The 18,510-nt window shown below is 53.5% G+C and overlaps 1 protein-coding gene and 1 long non-coding RNA gene across 4 annotated transcripts; one reads left to right on the top strand and one right to left on the bottom strand.

Annotated features, from left to right (window-relative positions):
* Positions 1–163: 163 nt before the first annotated feature.
* PHOSPHO1 (phosphoethanolamine/phosphocholine phosphatase 1) lies at positions 164–7,031 on the bottom strand. Of its 3 annotated transcripts, XM_082373217.1 has the most exons (4): positions 6,674–7,031; positions 5,498–5,596; positions 3,590–3,699; positions 164–1,808 (listed from the first exon to the last, which is right to left on the bottom strand). In XM_082373217.1, the coding sequence occupies exons 3-4, from the start codon at positions 3,632–3,634 to the stop codon at positions 1,050–1,052; spliced, it is 804 nt and encodes a 267-aa protein (XP_082229343.1). In that variant the 5' UTR covers positions 3,635–3,699; positions 5,498–5,596; positions 6,674–7,031; the 3' UTR covers positions 164–1,049. The 3 variants fall into 3 exon arrangements, with proteins under 3 accessions (XP_082229343.1, XP_082229342.1, XP_082229344.1); XM_082373216.1 differs by lacking the exons at positions 5,498–5,596; positions 6,674–7,031 and having other exon boundaries at positions 164–1,926; XM_082373218.1 differs by lacking the exons at positions 5,498–5,596; positions 6,674–7,031 and having other exon boundaries at positions 164–1,803.
* Positions 5,622–12,536, top strand: LOC309618852. Its single transcript, XR_014238645.1, has 2 exons — positions 5,622–6,533; positions 12,229–12,536. It is a non-coding gene; the product is annotated as an uncharacterized lncRNA (long non-coding RNA).
* The last annotated feature ends 5,974 nt before the right edge of the window (positions 12,537–18,510 follow it).

Below are 18,510 nucleotides of genomic sequence, written 5' to 3'. Positions count from 1 at the left end.
GCCTGTTGCTTGCTTTGTTATGTATTTAGTCTTGGTTCCCCAAGCTGGGCACTCCTCCCAAGAGTGGGGACCAGCTCCCTCACTTAAGTGGGGCTCTCTGAGAGCAGAGATCACCTCACCCTCATCCCTCAGACTGCGGCGCAAGAGATCTCAGCCACCTCTGCCCCTTCACCTTCTTTATAGCTCTGAAACACCAAAAGAGGGAGGAGGGCCTTGGGTTTCCACTGGCTCTGCTTTAAAACATCATGGCTTTCTGTTCCATACGGGAGAAGGGGGACTCAGAGGGCCCAGTCGGCGGGGCAACTTTGGTTAAGTCCCTGGTTTCTTGCTGCATAGACGAGGCTGGGGTGCGAGGAGATATCTTCGGGGTCTGTGAGGTCCCTGGCTGGCCAGACCCGAGACCCGGACAGTGTGCTACCTCATTCCACCACCAGGAGGTGTCTGTGCCCTCTGGCTTTTTTTCCTGTTGGGATGCTGACAGGGTGGGTGGGGGGGAGGGAGGCAAGGAGAGCAGTGTAGGGTCACAGTAGGTAAAGCAAGATCTAGGCCTGGGACCGTCGGCAGAGAGCGCCACCTCTCTCCGCGGGGAGTCCGGTGCGGGGGAGGGGTGGTGGAGAGTGCAGGACCTGGGTCCCCTTGACAGAAGGCTGGGGGAGGGAGGTCATGCAGCCCAAGGCAACAGTTAACCCAACGCAGCGGGAGATGTTCCTTCTCTACCCTGCCAGGGAACGCCTTCCTCCCAGCTGGGAGGACCAGGTTTCCGGAAACACTGCTGCCTGCTCAGGTATGCGCACCACCCGGGTGGGGCAGACTCCGGAATTTGCTTGCAGTGGAACTGGGGGAGGCAGCAGAGCTGGGTTAACTGCATAGACGGGGACAGCTCCGAACTCCCTCCTCCAGTCCCCACATGGACGAACCTAGGATTCCGGAAATTCCCGGAGGGTCATACCAAAGCGAAAGGGAAAGGGGGTAATAAAGCTAGGTTTGTCTTTCCCGACCCCCACCCCCTCACCCCCTCCCCGCCCGGGTGCCCCCTGCAGGCCACGTCCTCAGCACGTCTTCAGCACCTGTTGCAGATGGAGGCGCACTTCGGTGGCGGTTTCCCAGGGCACCACCCTGGCGCGGAAGGAGCTGGGCTCGGCCTTCTGCGCCTCCTGGATAAGGCGGTGCATGGGGTAGCCGCGGCGCGGGAAGGCCACGTCGCCTTCTGCCAGCACCCCCATGGGGCAGAAGTCGTTGGCGCCGTCGCCCACGTAGAAAAGGCGCTCGAAGTGCACGCCGTCGTGGGCCCGCTCGCGCAGGTAGTCGCTGAGCACCTTGTGCTTGCACATGTTGGCGGGGCAGCGAGCGCAGCTGTGCGCGTGGAAGGGCCGCAGCGCCAGCAGCCCCCGAGCGTCTGGCCCCGACGGGTTGCTGAAGATGCGGCGGAACAGGCCGTGGTGGCCGGCGGCGCGCAGCGCACTCTCCACGCCAAAGGTGTTGGCGTCTGAGATAAGAATAACCTCAAAGCAGGCGCCCTGCTTGGCCACAAACTGCAGCAGCTCGCCCATGCCGGGCGACAGGGGGATGGCCTCGTAGATGGCGCGCAGGTCCCGCGGCCGCACGCCCTGCTCGCCCAGGTACTGGAAGACGCGCTGCATGTACTCGTTGTAGAAGCCCTCGCGGTAGGTGGCACGCAGGCTCTCAGGCAGCCGCTGGCCCGGCGCGGCGCGCACGATGGAGTCGTCGCTGTTTTCATCCACGATAGTCTCGTCAAAGTCGAAGGTCAGGAGGAAGCGCGGTGCGCCCTGCGCAGCCATCCCGCTGTCCTGGGAGCAGGGGAGAGAGGAGCAGGAGGAGGGAGCAAGCGAGGGGGGGCGCGGCGGGAGCCGGCCGGGGAGAGGCTGGTTAGCGGGCCACGGCCAGAGGCGCTGGCACATCCAAGACCTGAGGAGGACCCAAGACTGGTTAAGCAACGCCGACCCCACCCCCAGCCTTCCCTGCCCACCCCCTTGCACCTCTCGGTTAACTGCGCTGGGGTTTATCCTCAGGGGACCATCCTCCTCGAGAACCCAGAAGGGCTTCTTTGGCACCTGCTTCTTCTCTCATGCGGGGCTATGGGGGCTTAACCAGGGTCAGCTTAAAAGAGTGGAAGAGCAGCTTCCAAGGGGGCACTCCTTTGGGGAGGTTTCTGGACTAGACTATTCTGGAGAATTCCAGTGACCCCAGCTGTCCGTTGGATACAGGGAGGGTGGGAGGGACTCTCTACTCCCTCTCCCCTAACATAGTCAAGGGAAACCACCCATTCATCCAACTCCAGCAGCCTCCTCGTTCCCCTTTGTGGCCATGCACAGCCGAGGGCTTGTGGGACTGTGGTGGACCGGAGGAGCCAGGGAAGACTTGTTGGCACCACCCAAGGCATGTGGGCAATCAGTGCCAGGCCTGGAGAGTTAGATGCCTGGGCTTCTGCACTGGCCAGAGAATTGGATTTTAGCTCTTGGAAGAACCAGGTAGGTGGATTGACTATCCCAAATCCAGGCAGGCTCTCTGTGATCTGCTTCCAGCCAGTGGCACTGGGCAGGGGTCCAAGGATGGGACACAACTTCTCTGGGGAGTTTTAGGGCCCTGTGCTGACAGCTCATCACTAGTCACTTGCCAATTCCCTGGGAGGAACTTGTCAGCAGGTGGGGTTTCTGCCAGAGTCCGAAGCAAGCGGGCAGCAGGAGAAGCAGTGGGGCTTGGGGAAGTCAGAGCCTCCCACACCAGGCCACGACATACCTGGGAGACAGGTAAGGGAGAGGAAAGAGAGCAGCAGTGGCTGAAAAGGCAGAGGAGGGAGCAGGTAGTGGGGACATGGGTGGGGGGGATGAGGCAGGAGTGGGGAAGAAGAGGGCTAGGAGGAAGTCATGCCAGGGGGCACGGGGAAGAAGGGACAGGAAGTCAAGACCTTGGGTTAATCATGTTGATGGGGGGGGGCGGCGGGTGGGAAACACAAGGGAGAGGATGGGAGGCAACAGGGCAAGTGTGAGGGCATGAAGGCAAGCAAATGGAGAGCAGAAGCCCTCTGCAGCCTGTCCCTGCCTCTTTGCCTGCCAGCAGCTTTATGTGACAGAAGGGCAGCGAGCAGATTATGCACAGCTTCAGAATATCCACCATGCTGGCTTTCTTCTGCCTCTCAACCCCCCACCCCAGTTAGTTGAGACAGAACCACTCCTCTTTCTGGTTTCTTCCTACCTCCCTTTCCAATATTCCTGTGATGTTTATGGCCTGGCACATCCTGTAAACAGAAGGCCAAGCTCCTAATTTCCCAACTGGGATTTGAACCTGCTATCTGCCTCCCTAAGAAAATTGTCCCTTTGACTTCATCCCTAGAGTCACTCTCTGGTCTCACCAACATCTGTCTGTGAGTTTCAGTGGCCCACGATCCCTGGAGTTGAGGATGTAAAGCATCAGGGCCCCACCCCTGGGATGGAAGCTTCCAGGGATTAGTGGAGGTGCAGTAGAGGTGAGGGCAGGCTTAAAAGGGGCTGGATAGGGCTCCTCCCTCCCCATGGTGGGAACATGGGAGCTGAGGCCTCATCCTAAGAGACCCCTGGAGGGACCCACTTACCCTAGACAGGCATCGGAGGCCAGCAACTGGAAAACACCCGCTCATTGTCAGTACATCACCCTGGGCACCACCTGTAGGGACTGTTGGCCTCCAGCTGTCGTCCAGAGCTCCTGACAACCATACAAGTTCCGTTTGAGGGTGCCCAGTCAGGTGGCTTTGTTTCCTTGTCCTAACCCCTCTCCTGAGCCCCAGGAACCACTCAGTAAAAACAGCCCCTCAGATAGGCTAAGGACCACAAAGCCCTTGCTAGGCACCCTCTTAACAATCCCCCACGATGCTGGAAAGGTTACAGATACAATTGGAGACCTAGAAAGGTTAATCGACTTGTGCAGACATCACCCACTGTATGTGGCAGAGAGAGATCTCAAAACCAGATCTCAGAGTCTGAGACCAGTGCTTTTTTCTCTGTAAGGTCATTGCCCCATTCTTGTGTATGGTACATCATAGTTTACAAATCATCTTCACTCATATTCTCTCCCTGCTCATCACAATCCCATGAATTCAGCAGATGAGAAGGGCTCAGAGATTTAATAACTTGCCCAAGGCTATGATGGTTCCGTGGCACAGAGCCTGGTTCATGAACACCTGGCCACAGCCTTGCCTGCCCTCTGCCCTCAAAGGGGAAGGGGCAGATGACCAGGCTCACTGCACCACAGCTGGAGGGCCAGGACCCCTGGGCACCACAGGTGATCTGGGACTGTCTTCCTCCCTGGTGCTTCTAGAGGCTGGCAGTCAGCAGGAGTCGGGTTGAAATTTCTGCCGGACTTTGCTATGTAACTTTGGGGACAGGGTTTGGCTTCGTGGGGGCTTCACCAGCGCAGCTACAAACCCACAACTCCCAGTGCCTCCCCTCCATCCTGGGGTTAAATGAGAGACTAGATGCAGCTGGGACAGGTCTGGAAAGCTACTGTGAGCCAGGAGACTAGACAGGCTAAGGAGCAAAGGAGCAAAGGTCTGGCTGGCTGCTGCCCTCTGGTGGTGAGAGTGGGTGACACTGGGTACCCCTCTGACTTTGTCAAGTTGACTCTCCCCAGACCATCCCAGGACAGCAAGGAGAAGCTGTAGCCCTCAAGACAGAGACTGGGATATCCCAGGAGGGAGGGGCTCTCTCGCTCTCCATCTTGAGGTACCCCATCCCTCCCCACTCCCTGACCACGCATGCATTAAACACTTTCGCTAGGGATGGGATGTGGGTTTCAGCCTTTTCCCTAAGAACTTGTAATCTAGGAATTGAGAGTGGTGGCCAAAGCTGAATGGGGCAGTGGGCAAAAAAAGGGAGGGGGTTGGGAGAAGAGACACAGTTCAAGAAGATGGGAGAGAAGGGGAGGGAGGCATGTGAGGTGAAGGAAGGGCACGTTTGGGGGGTTAGAGGTGGGAGGGCTGTCCCCAGGCCCCATCTAGAGGGAGTTTCAGCCTTCCAGAATCCTGCCTGATATCACATGTCCCCCAGGGGCCAGGCAAATCCAAAGAGAAAAGGTCAAGGGATGCCACTCCCCTTGTAAAAGCAAACATGGACAGACATGTGCCGGGCAGATACAAAGATAAAAAAGGGTCTCCAGGAGCCACCCAGAAGCCAACTTTCATTGCCCTTGGTTCTTTTTCTTTTCTTTCCTTTTTTAAATTTGGTGGAATAGTCTACTGGTTTTTAATCACGTCCAAAACTTCTCATAGCAAAAGAAATAGTTACATTTTTTTTCATCTAATACTAGTATTTAGGGAAATCAGTTAAACATTTATTTGGTGAGTTGCCCTTGTTTTAGTCCCCAGAGCAGAAAGCCAGGCATCCTGGGTTTCTCCCCTCGAAACTGAGAAGGCCACGCTGTGATACCCATTCCTACCCCAGAGTAGTCAGAGGGACCCCAGGCCCTGCTCGGATCTGGCTCCTATGACATTCAAAAAGGTACTCACCTCTGCTAGCTTTGTCCTGCGTGATCAAATCCTTTTGTGGTCACCAAAAAGAGTCCCTCAGAGGAAAGGGGGACAGGACCTCTGAGCTTCTCCTGCGGGCTAGAGTAGAGAGAGAAGGGTTTCATCAGGCTGGCAGGGAGTCCACGTTCTAGTCCTACCTAAAAGCAGTGCTTCTCTCCCCTCCCCTCCCCCCCCCCCCACCCCATGCACCTTTTTACACAAGTGCAGCTACATTGCATCTATGGGAATAGGGTGGGAGGACACCTGGGGATGGGGGAGGGAAACAAGCATAGGCCCTAAGTTTGAAATGCCCCTCTTAATGGATGGATGGAGTTTTAGCAGTTTTAACGGTTTTCTACGAGAAACGTGCAGGATAAGGATGTGGTGGGGGCAAGGACCCCAGAGATACTATAGTAACGCGTCCTCTTAGTATCAACCACTAGAAATCAGATTCCACCACTAGGCTGGAATTCTCTCCCTCCCTCAGACAGCACTCCCAACTTTGTCATGGTCTATTCCTTGCTCACCACCACCAGCAGTGAATGGGAAAGGCCCAGAGAGGTCAAGATAACATCCTGGGTCACACAGCATCAGAATCAAGATTAGAACTCAGGGGTCTCTACTGCTTCTTGGGAAAACTGCAGCCAGAACTTTCCCTATTGCCCCCCTGGGTTGTGAGCTTGCAGTCCTGACTAGCTGGGTTCAAGTCCTGGAGCTCTCGTGCCAGTGAGGAAGCTGAGACCAGGAGTCACCTCTGGTCTCGCCCTGCCTGGGTGGACAAGCTAGTAGGGGATCCTCAATAGGCAAGGAGGTGGCAGCTGCCGGTGGAACTGGGGGGAGAGATATTTTTAGAGGTGGCTGGAAAGCAGGCACTCTGGCACACCCCCAGCTGGCGGGTGCTTCGCTCCAGTGAGGGGCGGCGGGCGGGCAGCTCGGGAGTCGAGGGGACTCGTGGGTGGCAGGGAGCAAGGGAGCACGGATTCCTAAGCCTTGTCCAGTCGGGGACGGACCGATACGCGGACAGCCCATTCCTGAGGTAGGAAAAAGGGGACTCATTCCTCCGCCCCGGAGACTCCCCCAATGACACGCGCGTGAAAGAGCGCTCTCAGACTCAGCGCAGCCGCCACCCCACACTGGGACCCCAGCCCTCCCCACTTCGGGAAACCCAGGACTCACGTGGGGAGCGGTGGCTGCGGAGGTCTGTCCCGGCTGAGTTTGGAGTGTAAAGAGTGGGGAGAGGGGCTAGCTGAGGTATTTGGGCGCAGGATGGAGCAAGGGGTGCTTACGGGAATTGGAGGGGACGCGGTGTCTTATCCGCCCCCGGATTTCTGGGTTCTGGCTCTCACGAGTCCCTCCACTCCCGAGGGGCCGTGGATGATGTGCATCTGGGCCGCTCTCTCCACTTGTCCCCCATCCCCCCGCCGGGCCGCCGCCGCGTCCCCTTTAAATACCCGGGAGCCTGAGCCGGAGCCCGAGCCGCGGTTGGCGCTGCGGCTGCCGCAGCACCCGGGCCCACCGCAGTCCCCGCACGTCACAAGCGGCTGTCCAATCACAGTGGTGCCGGAGAACATTAAGGGGGCGGGCCGCCGGCAGGCCACGCCTCCCGGCTGCTCCGGAGGCTCCCGGAGCGCGAGCGAAGGTGGGATTGGGAGCTGCGGGGAAGGGTAGGAGGGTGGAGGTGGAGCGCGTCCCTTCAGAGGGGCGTGGGTGGGGGGCACCCTCAGAGCGGCTGCGGGCCTCTACGTAAGTCCCGAGCACACACCTGGAGGTGCCCGGGCTGTGGACTTTCTCCACCGCCGCCTCCAGAGCTCTGATCCCGGAGATTTGCAGAAATGCACCCCCATCTCCAACCCTTATTCCGTTCTGCTCTCCTAAGCCCGAGAGTAGGGATCGGTTGACCCCGCCGAGGAAAAGCAGTTCCTCTACCACGTGCGCATAGCTAGGTGCCCTCTGCCCTCCAGGCGGAGTCACTGCGCCCCGCTTCTTGGGACCCTTGCCCCCGTTACAGGTCACAGGGGGTTGCCGACTTTCCCACTCCCCTACCCTGTAAACACTAAGTTGGGGACCAAACTCTCTGCCCCTTTGCAAGTAGTGTGGTAAATAAAAAACCCACTTTCTCCTCGCTCCGTGAGTCCTTTCCTAGCCACACCCGCCCCACCCTTATGCCCTCCCACCCTGGTAGTGAGGAGGAGAGAAGATTATGTTTAGAGAGGAAAGAAACTTATTTACTGAGAACATACTATGAACCGGGTATCGTACTAGATCGCAGCACTTATGGTTGAATGTTGACAGCAGGAGAAATTGAGTTCAAACCCAGGCACACCTAACTCATGGAGGTCACAAAGGGGCTGTGTGAGTGGGGAGAAGGTGGGCAGCCCCAGGCCTGGGTCTAACTTCAGTCCTCCCTGGTCTCCCTGGCTCCACTCCCAGGAGAAGAGAGGGCGCAAATGCAAAGGCCCTGAGTGATCTGGAGGCCAGTGGGGCTGGAAACCAGAGAGGGAGCGAGGGTCAGCCAGGGAGTACCCTAATCTCTGTGCCAGGGGCTAGGGGTACATTGATGAATAGGACAAATGTGTGCCATGTTTCCATATATACAAAGGGGAAGCAAGGCTTTAAATCTGCAAACCTGACCCTTAAAACCCTTGCCAGTAACTCCCAGTGCCCCAGCTCCTTCAACTGGTTTGCTGCTCCACTTCATCTCACACCCCTGTCTTCACGCCTCACCCTTTCCTGCTGCTCCCCTGCAGGGGGCCCTTTCCTCCTCAGGACCACGCCCACCCCATTTGCTGAGCAAGCTCAGCCTGGACATCAGCTCTTGCCCTGTTATACATCCTGCAGCTCCTTTTATTATACTGATCACGTGTGTGCTAACAGAGCGCATAGTAGGTGCTGTAAATGTAAGCAGATAGGGTACGGGGTCCCTGGAGAAAGAGATCAGGCATGGCTTTCTTGACATGAGAGAGGCCTTTTTTTTTTTTTTAAAGGCAATCTTATACAGTGATTAAGCACCAGGTTCTTTTTTTAAAATTTTATTTATTTATTTATTTATTTATATTTATTTTTGGCTGTGTTGGGTCTTCGTTTCTGTGCGAGGGCTTTCTCCAGCTGTGGAGAGCGGGGGCCACTCCTCATCGTGGTGTGCGGGCCTCTCACTGTCGCTGCCTCTCCCGTTGCGGAGCACAGGCTCCAGACGCGCAGGCTCAGTAGTTGTGGCTCACGGGCTTAGTTGCTCCGCGGCATGTGGGATCTTCCCAGACCAGGGCTCGAACCCGTGTCCCCTGCATTGGCAGGCAGATTCTTAACCACTGCACCACCAGGGAAGCCCGAGAGGCCATTTTTGACCTAAGCCATTTTGTGATCTGATCCTGGCCACGGTGCTTATCGTTAACAGGTCTCAGTAATTCATGAGTCTAAGGAAAGTGAGGGAATGCAGGAAAAAAGGAAAAGCAGTCAAGAAACAATAGCTCAGCGATAAAACAGAGTCCTAGTTCCTCCTCAAGGGATCTGCATAACAATCTGATACATATCTTTGAGTTCTGTAGGAACTAAGGCCCCTGCCCAGGTGGAGGATGGAATGAAGATGTTGACCCTCCTGACTTTAATCAAGTAAAGCTTGAACTTTGTTGACCTTTGCCCCAGTCCTATGCTGAATCTCCTTTGGGAAAGATGCCTGGTGTTCTCCTTATTGACTTTTTTTTTTTTTTTTTTTTTTTTTTTTGCTGTGCTGCCTGGCTTGCAGGATCTTAGTTCCCTGACCAGGGGTTGAACCCGGGCCACAGCAGTGAAAGTGTGCTTTAAATAATAAATTCTTCCTTCTCCTGGTCTTTGGTTTGGTTGTGTCTTTTGGCTCAACACCCACCAAGAGGCGAACCTAGTTTTCAGGTAACATAAATATTTTTCCATATGTCAGTTCATGAAATCCTCACCACCCTATGAAGTGGGTGCATGGCTCGTTTTACTGTTGGGAAATCAAGGCACAAAGAGTTGAGCTGGACCAGGGTCACTCAGCTGGTGAATGGTAGAGCTGGGCTTCCAACCTGGCTGCCTTAATCATCACGCCACACCCTCTCATTCAGTGTCTGCCTCGCTGCTTCTCCTGTAGGCAACATGAGGGCGGAGACCACGCTTGTCTTATTTATTAGTGTCCCCTTAGTCCCTAGTATATAGACCCTGGCACATAGTAGGCCTTAGATATTTGTTGTTGGATGAAATAAGTCCCCTGCTGTGTTCACCTCAACATTAGTCTCCTCAACATTAGTGCTCCACTTGCGTTCCCTGTTAAATCTTCACACCAACAGTCACTTCGGATTTATTCCCGTTTACAACAGGGAAATTGAGATCAAATGACTTGTCCAGGGTCACATGCTCTCAGGAGGCACTAGATTCTAATCCCTTTGATGCAATTAGCCCTTTTAACCTTGTTTCCAGATTCACCCCTCGGGCTGAAGGAGAGGTGGGCAGAGAACTTCCTGTAGCCCTCTATAGTGAGTTCTCACTGCCTGATTTCGCCTTCCAGCCACAGGAATACCAAAGTTCAACAGGGGCTTCATGCAAAGCGCCTTTATGGAATAAATGTAGAAACTCCTAATTCTCCCTGCACTAAAATTTTCAGGACACACCCTATCTCTCTTTAAACTTTCCCCTCTCATTGTGCCAATGAGTAAGCAAGTTGGATGATCAGCCATGTGTCTAAAGATGGGGACAGAAGGAATGGGAATTCCCACCTGCTACCACACCCCATCCCCGCCCCCACACCCCATCCCCGCCCCCAGCAGGTTGAGGCCTCTGCCCAGTGCTCTGGCTGCAGAACTTCCTCCCCTCCCATGGGGTTCACCTTAGAACTCAGCTCAGTCCATCTGGCAGAGAGCTTGTGGGGATGGGAGTCATCTGAGGTGACAGGGACAGGAGTCCCTGGTGAACCCTGACTCAGGTGGCCAGGAATAGAGCTCTCCAGCTGGTCTTCACAAAGAGGATGTAACTCGTGCCCCCGAGGTTTTGGTTGTAAGGCCTGGGAGGCCGGGAGGCCAGGAATGTGGCCTCTGACTCTCCAATCTGCCTGGTGGTGAGAGGGGCACGGGCCAGAGGGAAGAGCAGATCGCTGCCAGGACAATTGCATTCGGGCACCGGGCACCGGGCACCGATTGGGTGCCAAGAACATAATCCCCACATCAACCCTGGCAGATGGGTTTTAGTATTTCCATTTTACAAATAAGAAAGCAGAAGCTTGGGGACATTAAGAAAGCACCTTGCCCAAAGACGCTGTGTAGCAAGTGGTGGTCAGTCCCAATGTTCAGTTCAGCACTTCTCTGTCTGCAGAAGGCAGAGGTTCCCTTGGGGATCTGGTAACTGATGCAGGTGGGCTTAGTGGAAGAGGCCACTGGGAGTGATCCCGCTCAGGCAGTTCTGCAAGATCTGTTTTAGGTGCTCTGGGTCTAAGGCATTGTGCTGGGGCTTAGGGATGAGGGCTGGATAAATCCCTTTCCAGGTATCTCATCTCCTTCCTAGACAACAATTACTGACATTGATGGAGCACTTAATGTATGCCAAGCAGTGTTCCAAAAGCCTCAGCTTTCTTCATTCTCACATCAAGCCTATGATCTACTAGTTCCCCCATTTTACAGATGAGAAAAATGAGGCAAAGAGAGTGGTATGTAATTTGTCCAAGGTCACAGAGCTAGGAAGAGGCAGAAACAGGACTTGAACCCAGGCAGTCAGCCACAGAGCTCTATTCTTAATCATCACATGGCCTGCCTTAAAAGTTTCTGAGTTTTGAGTTGCCTTCCTATAGATTGGAATAGGGTGCCCCACCCCCACCCCCATCCTTGGAAGAATCTGGCAATAACATAGATCAAGGCTCAGATCTTCAGAGCTGGGTCGCATCAGTAGCTGTGAGCGCCAGTCTCCTGCTCTCTAAATCACCACTACTGTACAGTATTTATGGGTTTGTCCTTTCATTCATTCAACAGATATTATCTGCATCAGGCACTGGGAGATATGACATTGAGCAAGACATAGACCCTGCCATCCAGGAGTTATAATTTAGAGAGAAGACCGGGACAAGCAAATAGTTCTTCCCAAAAGAGTGTCAGAGGGAATTCCCTGGCAGTCCAGTGGTTACGACTCCATACTTCCACTGAAGGGGGCACGGGTTCGATCCCTGGTTGGTGCGGGGTGGGGGGGAGTTTCAGAGAACTGGCAGCTCTGTTATACCTGTGACCATCAGGGCCCTTCTGTCTTGTCCTTCAGCAGGTAAGGCAGCTGGGACCTGAGGTGCCTCCAGGAAAAAGAAGAGACTCATAATCCAGGGGTAGGGTCCCCTAGAGATGCCCCACCCTGACCATTCTCCTTCTTGGCTGCTGCTGGCTGTCCCCTTCCCTCTCTTTTCCACCTTCTCTGAGCAGCCTGGAAACACCCCAAACACCTCTCCACCCCTGCATCTTTCTGTAAGCAGATAGGGTAGGGGGTCCCCAGAGAGAGAGAACCAGGCCTGGCTTTCTTGACATAAGTGAGGCCATTTTTGACCTAAGCCATTTTGTGATCTAAGCCTGGCTACAAAGTATGCCCTTAAACAGGTCTCAGTTATTAATTATTTTACGGGCAGGAACAAAGGAACGGCAATCAAGAAACAATAGCTCAGCGATTAAACAGAGTCCTAGTTCCTAACCCTAACCCTAACACTAACCCTCAAGGGATATACATAACAATCCGATGCATATCTTTGAATTCTGCAGGAATTAAGGCCCCCACCCAGGTGGAGGATGGGAACTACAGCTGAGACCCCAGACTGATCGGAACAAAAGGAGTGATGATGCTGACCTTTTCTGACTTCAATCAACTAAAGCTTAAACTCTGTCCACCTTTGCCCCAATTCTATGCTGACTCTCCTCTGCTCAAGCCACTTCATGAATATGCGTACACTGCCCAATTCCCTTCAAGAGTATGCATGTACCCTTAGCTTAAAACTTCAATTTTGCTGCTTTGGGGAAGATCCCTTGTGTTTTCCTTACTTGTTGCAGGTAATTAATCCTTCCTTCTCCCACTCTTTGGTTTGGTTGTGTCTTTTGGCTGGACACCACCAAGAGGCAAACCCAGCTTTTCGGGTAACATTTCCCTCCCTGCCTTCCCCAGCCCTGGCCCCTTCTCCATACAACGGGCTCACCCTGACTGAGCTGTCTGCTGTCCTCTGCCACTAAACAATAAGATTGGGGAGTAATGTGGCAGGGGGAACAGGATAGAGAAATGAATGAGCAAACACCCTTTCTGCTACCTGGCAGACCCCCACTACAGATGAAGTAGACAAAGTAATCCCCTAGGGTCTCCTCTGGGCCAAGAAGTCTGTGCTGTTTGACTCAGATCCCACTTGCTGGGGTAGTTCGTCTCATTTGGCTTCTAAGCACCCTCCTTCTGTGAAACAGCTTTCAGAGGCTTGAAATCTGCCACTCTAGTCTCTTCATTTTTGCAAATGTCACGTTAGAGAGAACAGGGCGATTTAGTCTCTGCCTGCCTCGTGTCCATGGTTACTTCTTGCATCCCTCTCCTCCTCGTATTGTGTGCCCTAAACATACCAGCCTTATTTCAGACTTTCACATGTGCTACCACAGGCCCTTTGCACATGCTGTAGCCTCTTCCCACACCATCCATGGCCTCTCACTGAGTTCAGGGCTCAGCTCGTATGTCACTTCTAAAAGGAAATTTGTTATGCCCACAACCCCTCCTCCCACCTTGATGTCAGGACTTCCCATTCCACATCTCCACAGCACCCTGTACTTGTCCTGGGTGATTGATTAATGTCTGCCTCCCATCAGACTGTCACCTCCAGGAGGATAGGGCCATAGTGTGTTTGCTCCCAGGATATCCGCAGCACCTGCACAGGCCTTGATCTAGAGCAGCCAGCCGCACAATAAATACTTGTTGCCTGAAGGATTGCAGGAGTCTCTACCTCATCTACTGCTGTAGGGTGTGGCCTTAGGCCTGGAATGAGACCAAAGCAAGCTGTCCCAGCCTCAGTTGTGTTGCAACCTGGCCATCTGACTGTGGATATGCTAAAATAGATGGGGTTGGCAGCTCAGCATGTCTTTACACCTTCCTCTGAGCAAGCTGCCCCACCCAGGAATCTCCCTATCCTAAGGCAGGCCTGTGCTGATGGGAGCTGGAAGCCTTGAGGGCAGGTTGATAGGAACATTTTTTTGGGTTCCTTTTGCCTAGGTCCAGGTGCACCAAAAATAAGAGTCCCTCATGTTTTCAGTAGACTTTGGAGCTTACAAAACACTCTGGGGACTTCCCTGGTGCTCCAGTGGTTAGGACTCACGTTTCCACTGAAGGGGGCACGGGTTCGATCCCTGGTTGGGGAACTAAGATCCCACAAGCCGCGCTGCGTGGCCAAAAAAAAAAACCTTAAAACAAAAAAAAAACACTCTCTGTAATTCACATTATTTTCCTGATGAGGAAAATGAGGCTGAGAGAGGTTAGGTGACAAGTCTAAGGTCATACAGTCAGTAGGGTGGATAAGGCAAAACTTGAACCCAGGTCTTATGAAGCCAGCCAGTTTTCCAGAGGTGATTATACCAGGGGAGATGATGTGCTGCTAACCAGCAAAGATTCCAAGATTCTGGCCTTTTTGGCAGTTGACTCTTTTGTTCTTTTTTTATTCATTCATGCATTCATTTGTTCAAGAGACACAAGCTCCTCATTGCCTTCAAGAAGGTCACAGTCCGGTGCTAGCATTTTGAATCTGTGGTCCATCTGGGAATGGCCTGAGTTTATTACATACATTTTTGTGTGTTTATGTACCAATGTGCATTTTTTATGGAAACTTTCAAAAAGTTTTGTGACACCACCTGCCCTCCTCTCCCCTTCCTGCAAAAAGGTTAAGCACCACTGGGGTAACACATGCTACTTATTGTAAATGGACAGCGGCCCACGTGCTCAACAGTCTGTCCTGCTTGTTTGGGTGACTAAGGCCCCAGCACGTGACCATCTCTGGCCCACATGACCCGCCCTCGGCACTGAGACCCTGGACAGCTCCTCTCAGCCACTTCTCCTGGAGGAGTCAACATGTAGAAACACACACACGCCACACGCAGCTCTAAAACTGCTCCTGACGCCAGGGAGATACTTTGGTTTTTCCCTCTGGTATTAGTAACACACAGTACGGCCCATGATGGCTACATTTCTTGAGGGCTGTGTGAGTCAGACACTATGATGTTTACACCCTCATCTCTTTTCATCCCCACAACAGGCCCGTGAGTTTAGCAGCTTGTCCGAGGTCACATGGCTAGGAAGAGGTGGAGTTGAATTATAAGGCAGCATCGCAGGGACAGAGGTGGGGGGGAGGGTGAGGGAAGCTGAATGTGGTCCAGATCCTTCAGGGATGGGGCAGTGGTCACAGCTATTAGCTCCCCATGAGAACTGATTACTGCTGAAATCATTCCTACCTTCCTTCTTTCATTCTACAACTGTTTCTTGAGCATCTTCTCTGTGTGGAAGATGTGTTGGAGATTGGTAGCCAGCTTCCAAGATGGCCTCAGTGATGCCTGCCTCCTGGTGGCCACACCCAGGGTTAGTCTGACCTGTGGCATTGGGCAAAAACAAAGGGACGTCTCTTCCAATATAGGTTATAAGACTGTGGCTTCCCTCCTGGGGGCTCTCTCACTCTCTTGCTCTTCCTCTTTTTGGATTACTTGCTCTCATGGCAGCAAGGTGCCATGTCATGAATAGTCTTATAGGGAGGCCCACAAGGAAAGGAACTGAAGCCTCCGGCCAGCAGCCAGCGCAGACCTGAGGCCTGTCAGCAACCACACAAGTCAGTGTGGATGCAGACCCTCAGCCTGGGTCAGGCCTTGAGGTGACTGCAACTTCACCTCTGGCTCTCAAAAACTGTGGATTCCAGGATTCCTGGCTCTCAAAAACTGTGGGAGATAATAAATGCTAGTTTTAAGCTGCTAAAAATTTAGGGTCATCTGTTACACAGCCATAGAGAACTAAACGAGTGATACATCTGTACACATGTTTCTTACATTCTGTAGAAAGGAGACAGTGGAAGGAAGGAAAGGATGGAGGGAGGGAGGGAGAAAAGGAACCCTATATGTTAGATAAGCAGTAAGTGCTATGGAGAAAAATAAAGCAGGGAAATGGGGTGGGAGTGAGGGAGGTTCCATTTAAATAGGGCGACCAGGGAAGGTCTGACTGCGAAAGTGTCAGTTAAACAAAGACCCATGTGTGTGAGCCCTAGAGAAACCTGAGGGGAAGAGCATCAGGCAGAGGGAACAGCAAGTGCAAAGGCCCTGAGGTGGGAGCATGTCTGGATTATGGGACCTACCAGAGCTCTCACTTTGTAATATATTTTGCCGCTAGATTGATTGTCCTCACCGGGCCTGGTTTTGGCCACATCATCAGGCAGCCTCCAGGAGCAGGGAGGTGGTGTGCTGTATTCCTGGGAGTGGGTCTCAGGCTCTCGGGAGGTAGAAGCAGCTGCAGTGCCCATATTTTCCCGGTCTCCCAGGCAGGCGGTCTGGGAGAAGCTCAAGTGAAACTTCAGGATGAGACAAACGATGGAGGAAATGCAATTTGGATGCAGAGGTCAAATTTCAGAGATCCTCCAATAATTTAGGGGGATAACAGGTAGAACAATCTAACTCCAGCTTCATTGCTGTGGTTGTAGGTTCTTCTTTGCAATGTCTGTCTTTGGAGCAAGCAGAATACAAAGTGTGTGATACGGGAGTATCACAGCAAAAAGTGCCGAAATAAGAACCCGCATCTGCCTCCTAGTAACAGAATTGTTGCTTGTAAGTGACCCATGGCCTGGGGACTCCCTCTTTCTGTGCCTTCCTCCCTCTCAACACAGGGATGTCTGCCTTGTCCTACAGCGCGTCCTCAGAGCCCCTCAGGGCTCCCCAGTGGCAGGCCCATGACGATAGCAACTGTATATTCCAGATCAGAACGGACAGACAGTGCAGCAAGCCTGAAGTTATACTTAGAGGACAAAGGGACAGAACACTGAAGATGGGGCTTTCTGGGAAAATGAAGGGCCCAAAGCAGCAAATACCCTTGCCCCCAAGAGACCCACTCATCCTGGAGGGCAGAGGAGCCATCCCTTTATTCATCAATGAGTTCTTTCAACAAACTTTTTTTTTTTTTGGCCGTGCTGTGCAGCTTGTGGGATCCTAGTTCCCTGAGCAGGGATTGAACCCGGGCCCCCTGCAATGGAAGCGCAGAGTTCTAAGCACAGGACCGCCAGGAAATTCCCTTTCAACAAACTTTTCTTGAACACCTACTGTATACCAGGACTGGGCTAGGTGTTAGAAACAATCTGAGCCAGACAGAGTTCCTGCCCTGGGAGCACTTACAGCCAGCAAGGGAGACAGACAAGTGTATAGGCAAGGGCCTGGTGCTTCAGGTGAACGTGGGATGGACACTCATTCCAGTCTAAGGGAGGACCTGGGAGGAGTGTGATGGGTGGTGATGTCAGGGGAAGGGTCCATGAGAAGTGACTCCTAAGCTAAGACCTGCAGTATGAGTAGGAGCTAGATGAAGAGAAGAACTGTGTCTAGGCAGGCGAAGAGCTTGTGCCAAGGTCCGAAAGTGAGAGAGGTGGTAGAAAGGGCAGAGGGCAGAGGGTGTTATGAGGCTCATCCCTAAGGGCCATGGGGAGCCGCTGAAGGTGTGGAGCTAGGGATTGACACAGTCACATTTGCATTTTAGAAACATCACTTTTGCTGCTGTTATTGACTGCCACACGCCCCCCCATGCCCCCCACCCCACCCCATGGCCCTGTGGCTGAGCATGCCGAGCTGAGGCAGGGGCCGCGGGGGAGACCACAGCCTAAGCTGACCCAGTCCCTAGGGTGTTGGGGGCATAATGACAGGCTCTCCTCTTTTCTGCACCCCACCCGCCCTGGCAGACTGCAGGGTCAGGTTCTGAGGGCTGCTATATTGGGCTCTGGTGGGTGAGGGTTCCATCCTTCCTTTGCCTGCCTTGGTCTGGCTTCCCCTGGGACTGAGGGGTCATTTGTATCTCCAGGGTGGCAGGGCCTCCTCCCCAGAGCCACGGCGCCTAAGATAACAGGGCAGCCTAGGAGCTGTTTATGAAAAGGCAGCCTAGTGGGGGTGGGCAGGGCCTGAGGGAAGGGTGACTTCTGCCACAGATAGCAATTGGGGCGGGGAAGGCCGTCTAAATTACAGCTTCCAGAATAGAGGGACCCGGAGGGAGCGGTGGGGCATCCTACCAAGGAAGCACTGGTAGCCTGCCAGGCCCGTCCGGGCTCCAGGCCCTGCTGCGGGCAGAGGCGGGGTGACCACATGCTGGCAGGGGCTGTGGGGATTGCCCTTCATCCTTGGCCAAGGCAACTGTGAGGTGGGGCCAGGGCCGGTGGCAGGGCAGCTCCTGGGGGTTGGGAGAGAAGCAGCCTGGTGTGACCTTCTGGAAGGGGCGAGAGCAGGAAGGGAGTGAAAGCCTGGGATGAGGGAGGGACTGACATCTTGCTCACCCCTGGAGGAGACTCCATAACATGTCTCTGTGGATATTTCACATAACAAGTGTGAGATACTGTAAAAATAACAAGAATGACAGGCATAAAAATAGCAGCTATGTGTCAGTCACTGCTCTAAGCAATAACATACATCAGTTCACCCTCACAGCTTGTGTGACATGGGTATTATTACCCCCATTTTATAGATGAGGAAACCGAGGCCCATAGAGGTCAAATAAGTGCTAAGTAAAGCTAGTGAGTGGTAAACTTTGTCTGACTCCAAAGTCTGGGCTCAGAGTTGAGAATCTGGTTGGAGCCTTTACCCACTGGGTTTCGGTTTTCTCTTCTGTCACATGGGTCATAGTCTCCTGCTCTGTAGAGATGTTGTAGGAATCACATGGGGACAGCATGCTGGGCTGGGAAGATCTTCAAGTCCAAAAACCTGGCTGAACTGTATGACTTACCCACTCTAGGCCTCTGTTTTCTCATCTGTAAAATGGGGATCTCATAGGACCCTCTGACAATCTGATGAGAATATATATGTGGA

Source organism: Balaenoptera borealis, assembly GCF_965194805.1.
Source record: "Balaenoptera borealis genome assembly, chromosome: 20".
NCBI lineage: Eukaryota > Metazoa > Chordata > Mammalia > Artiodactyla > Balaenopteridae > Balaenoptera > Balaenoptera borealis.
The sequence above is the reverse complement of the archived record's forward strand: the minus strand, read 5'-3'. Positions and strand labels throughout refer to the sequence as shown.

What these genes read in the sequence shown, in the direction of transcription:
- PHOSPHO1 (XM_082373216.1), bottom strand. Translation starts at nt 1,919, where the DNA reads ATGTGCCAGCGCCTCTGGCCGTGGCCCGCTAACCAGCCTCTCCCCGGC.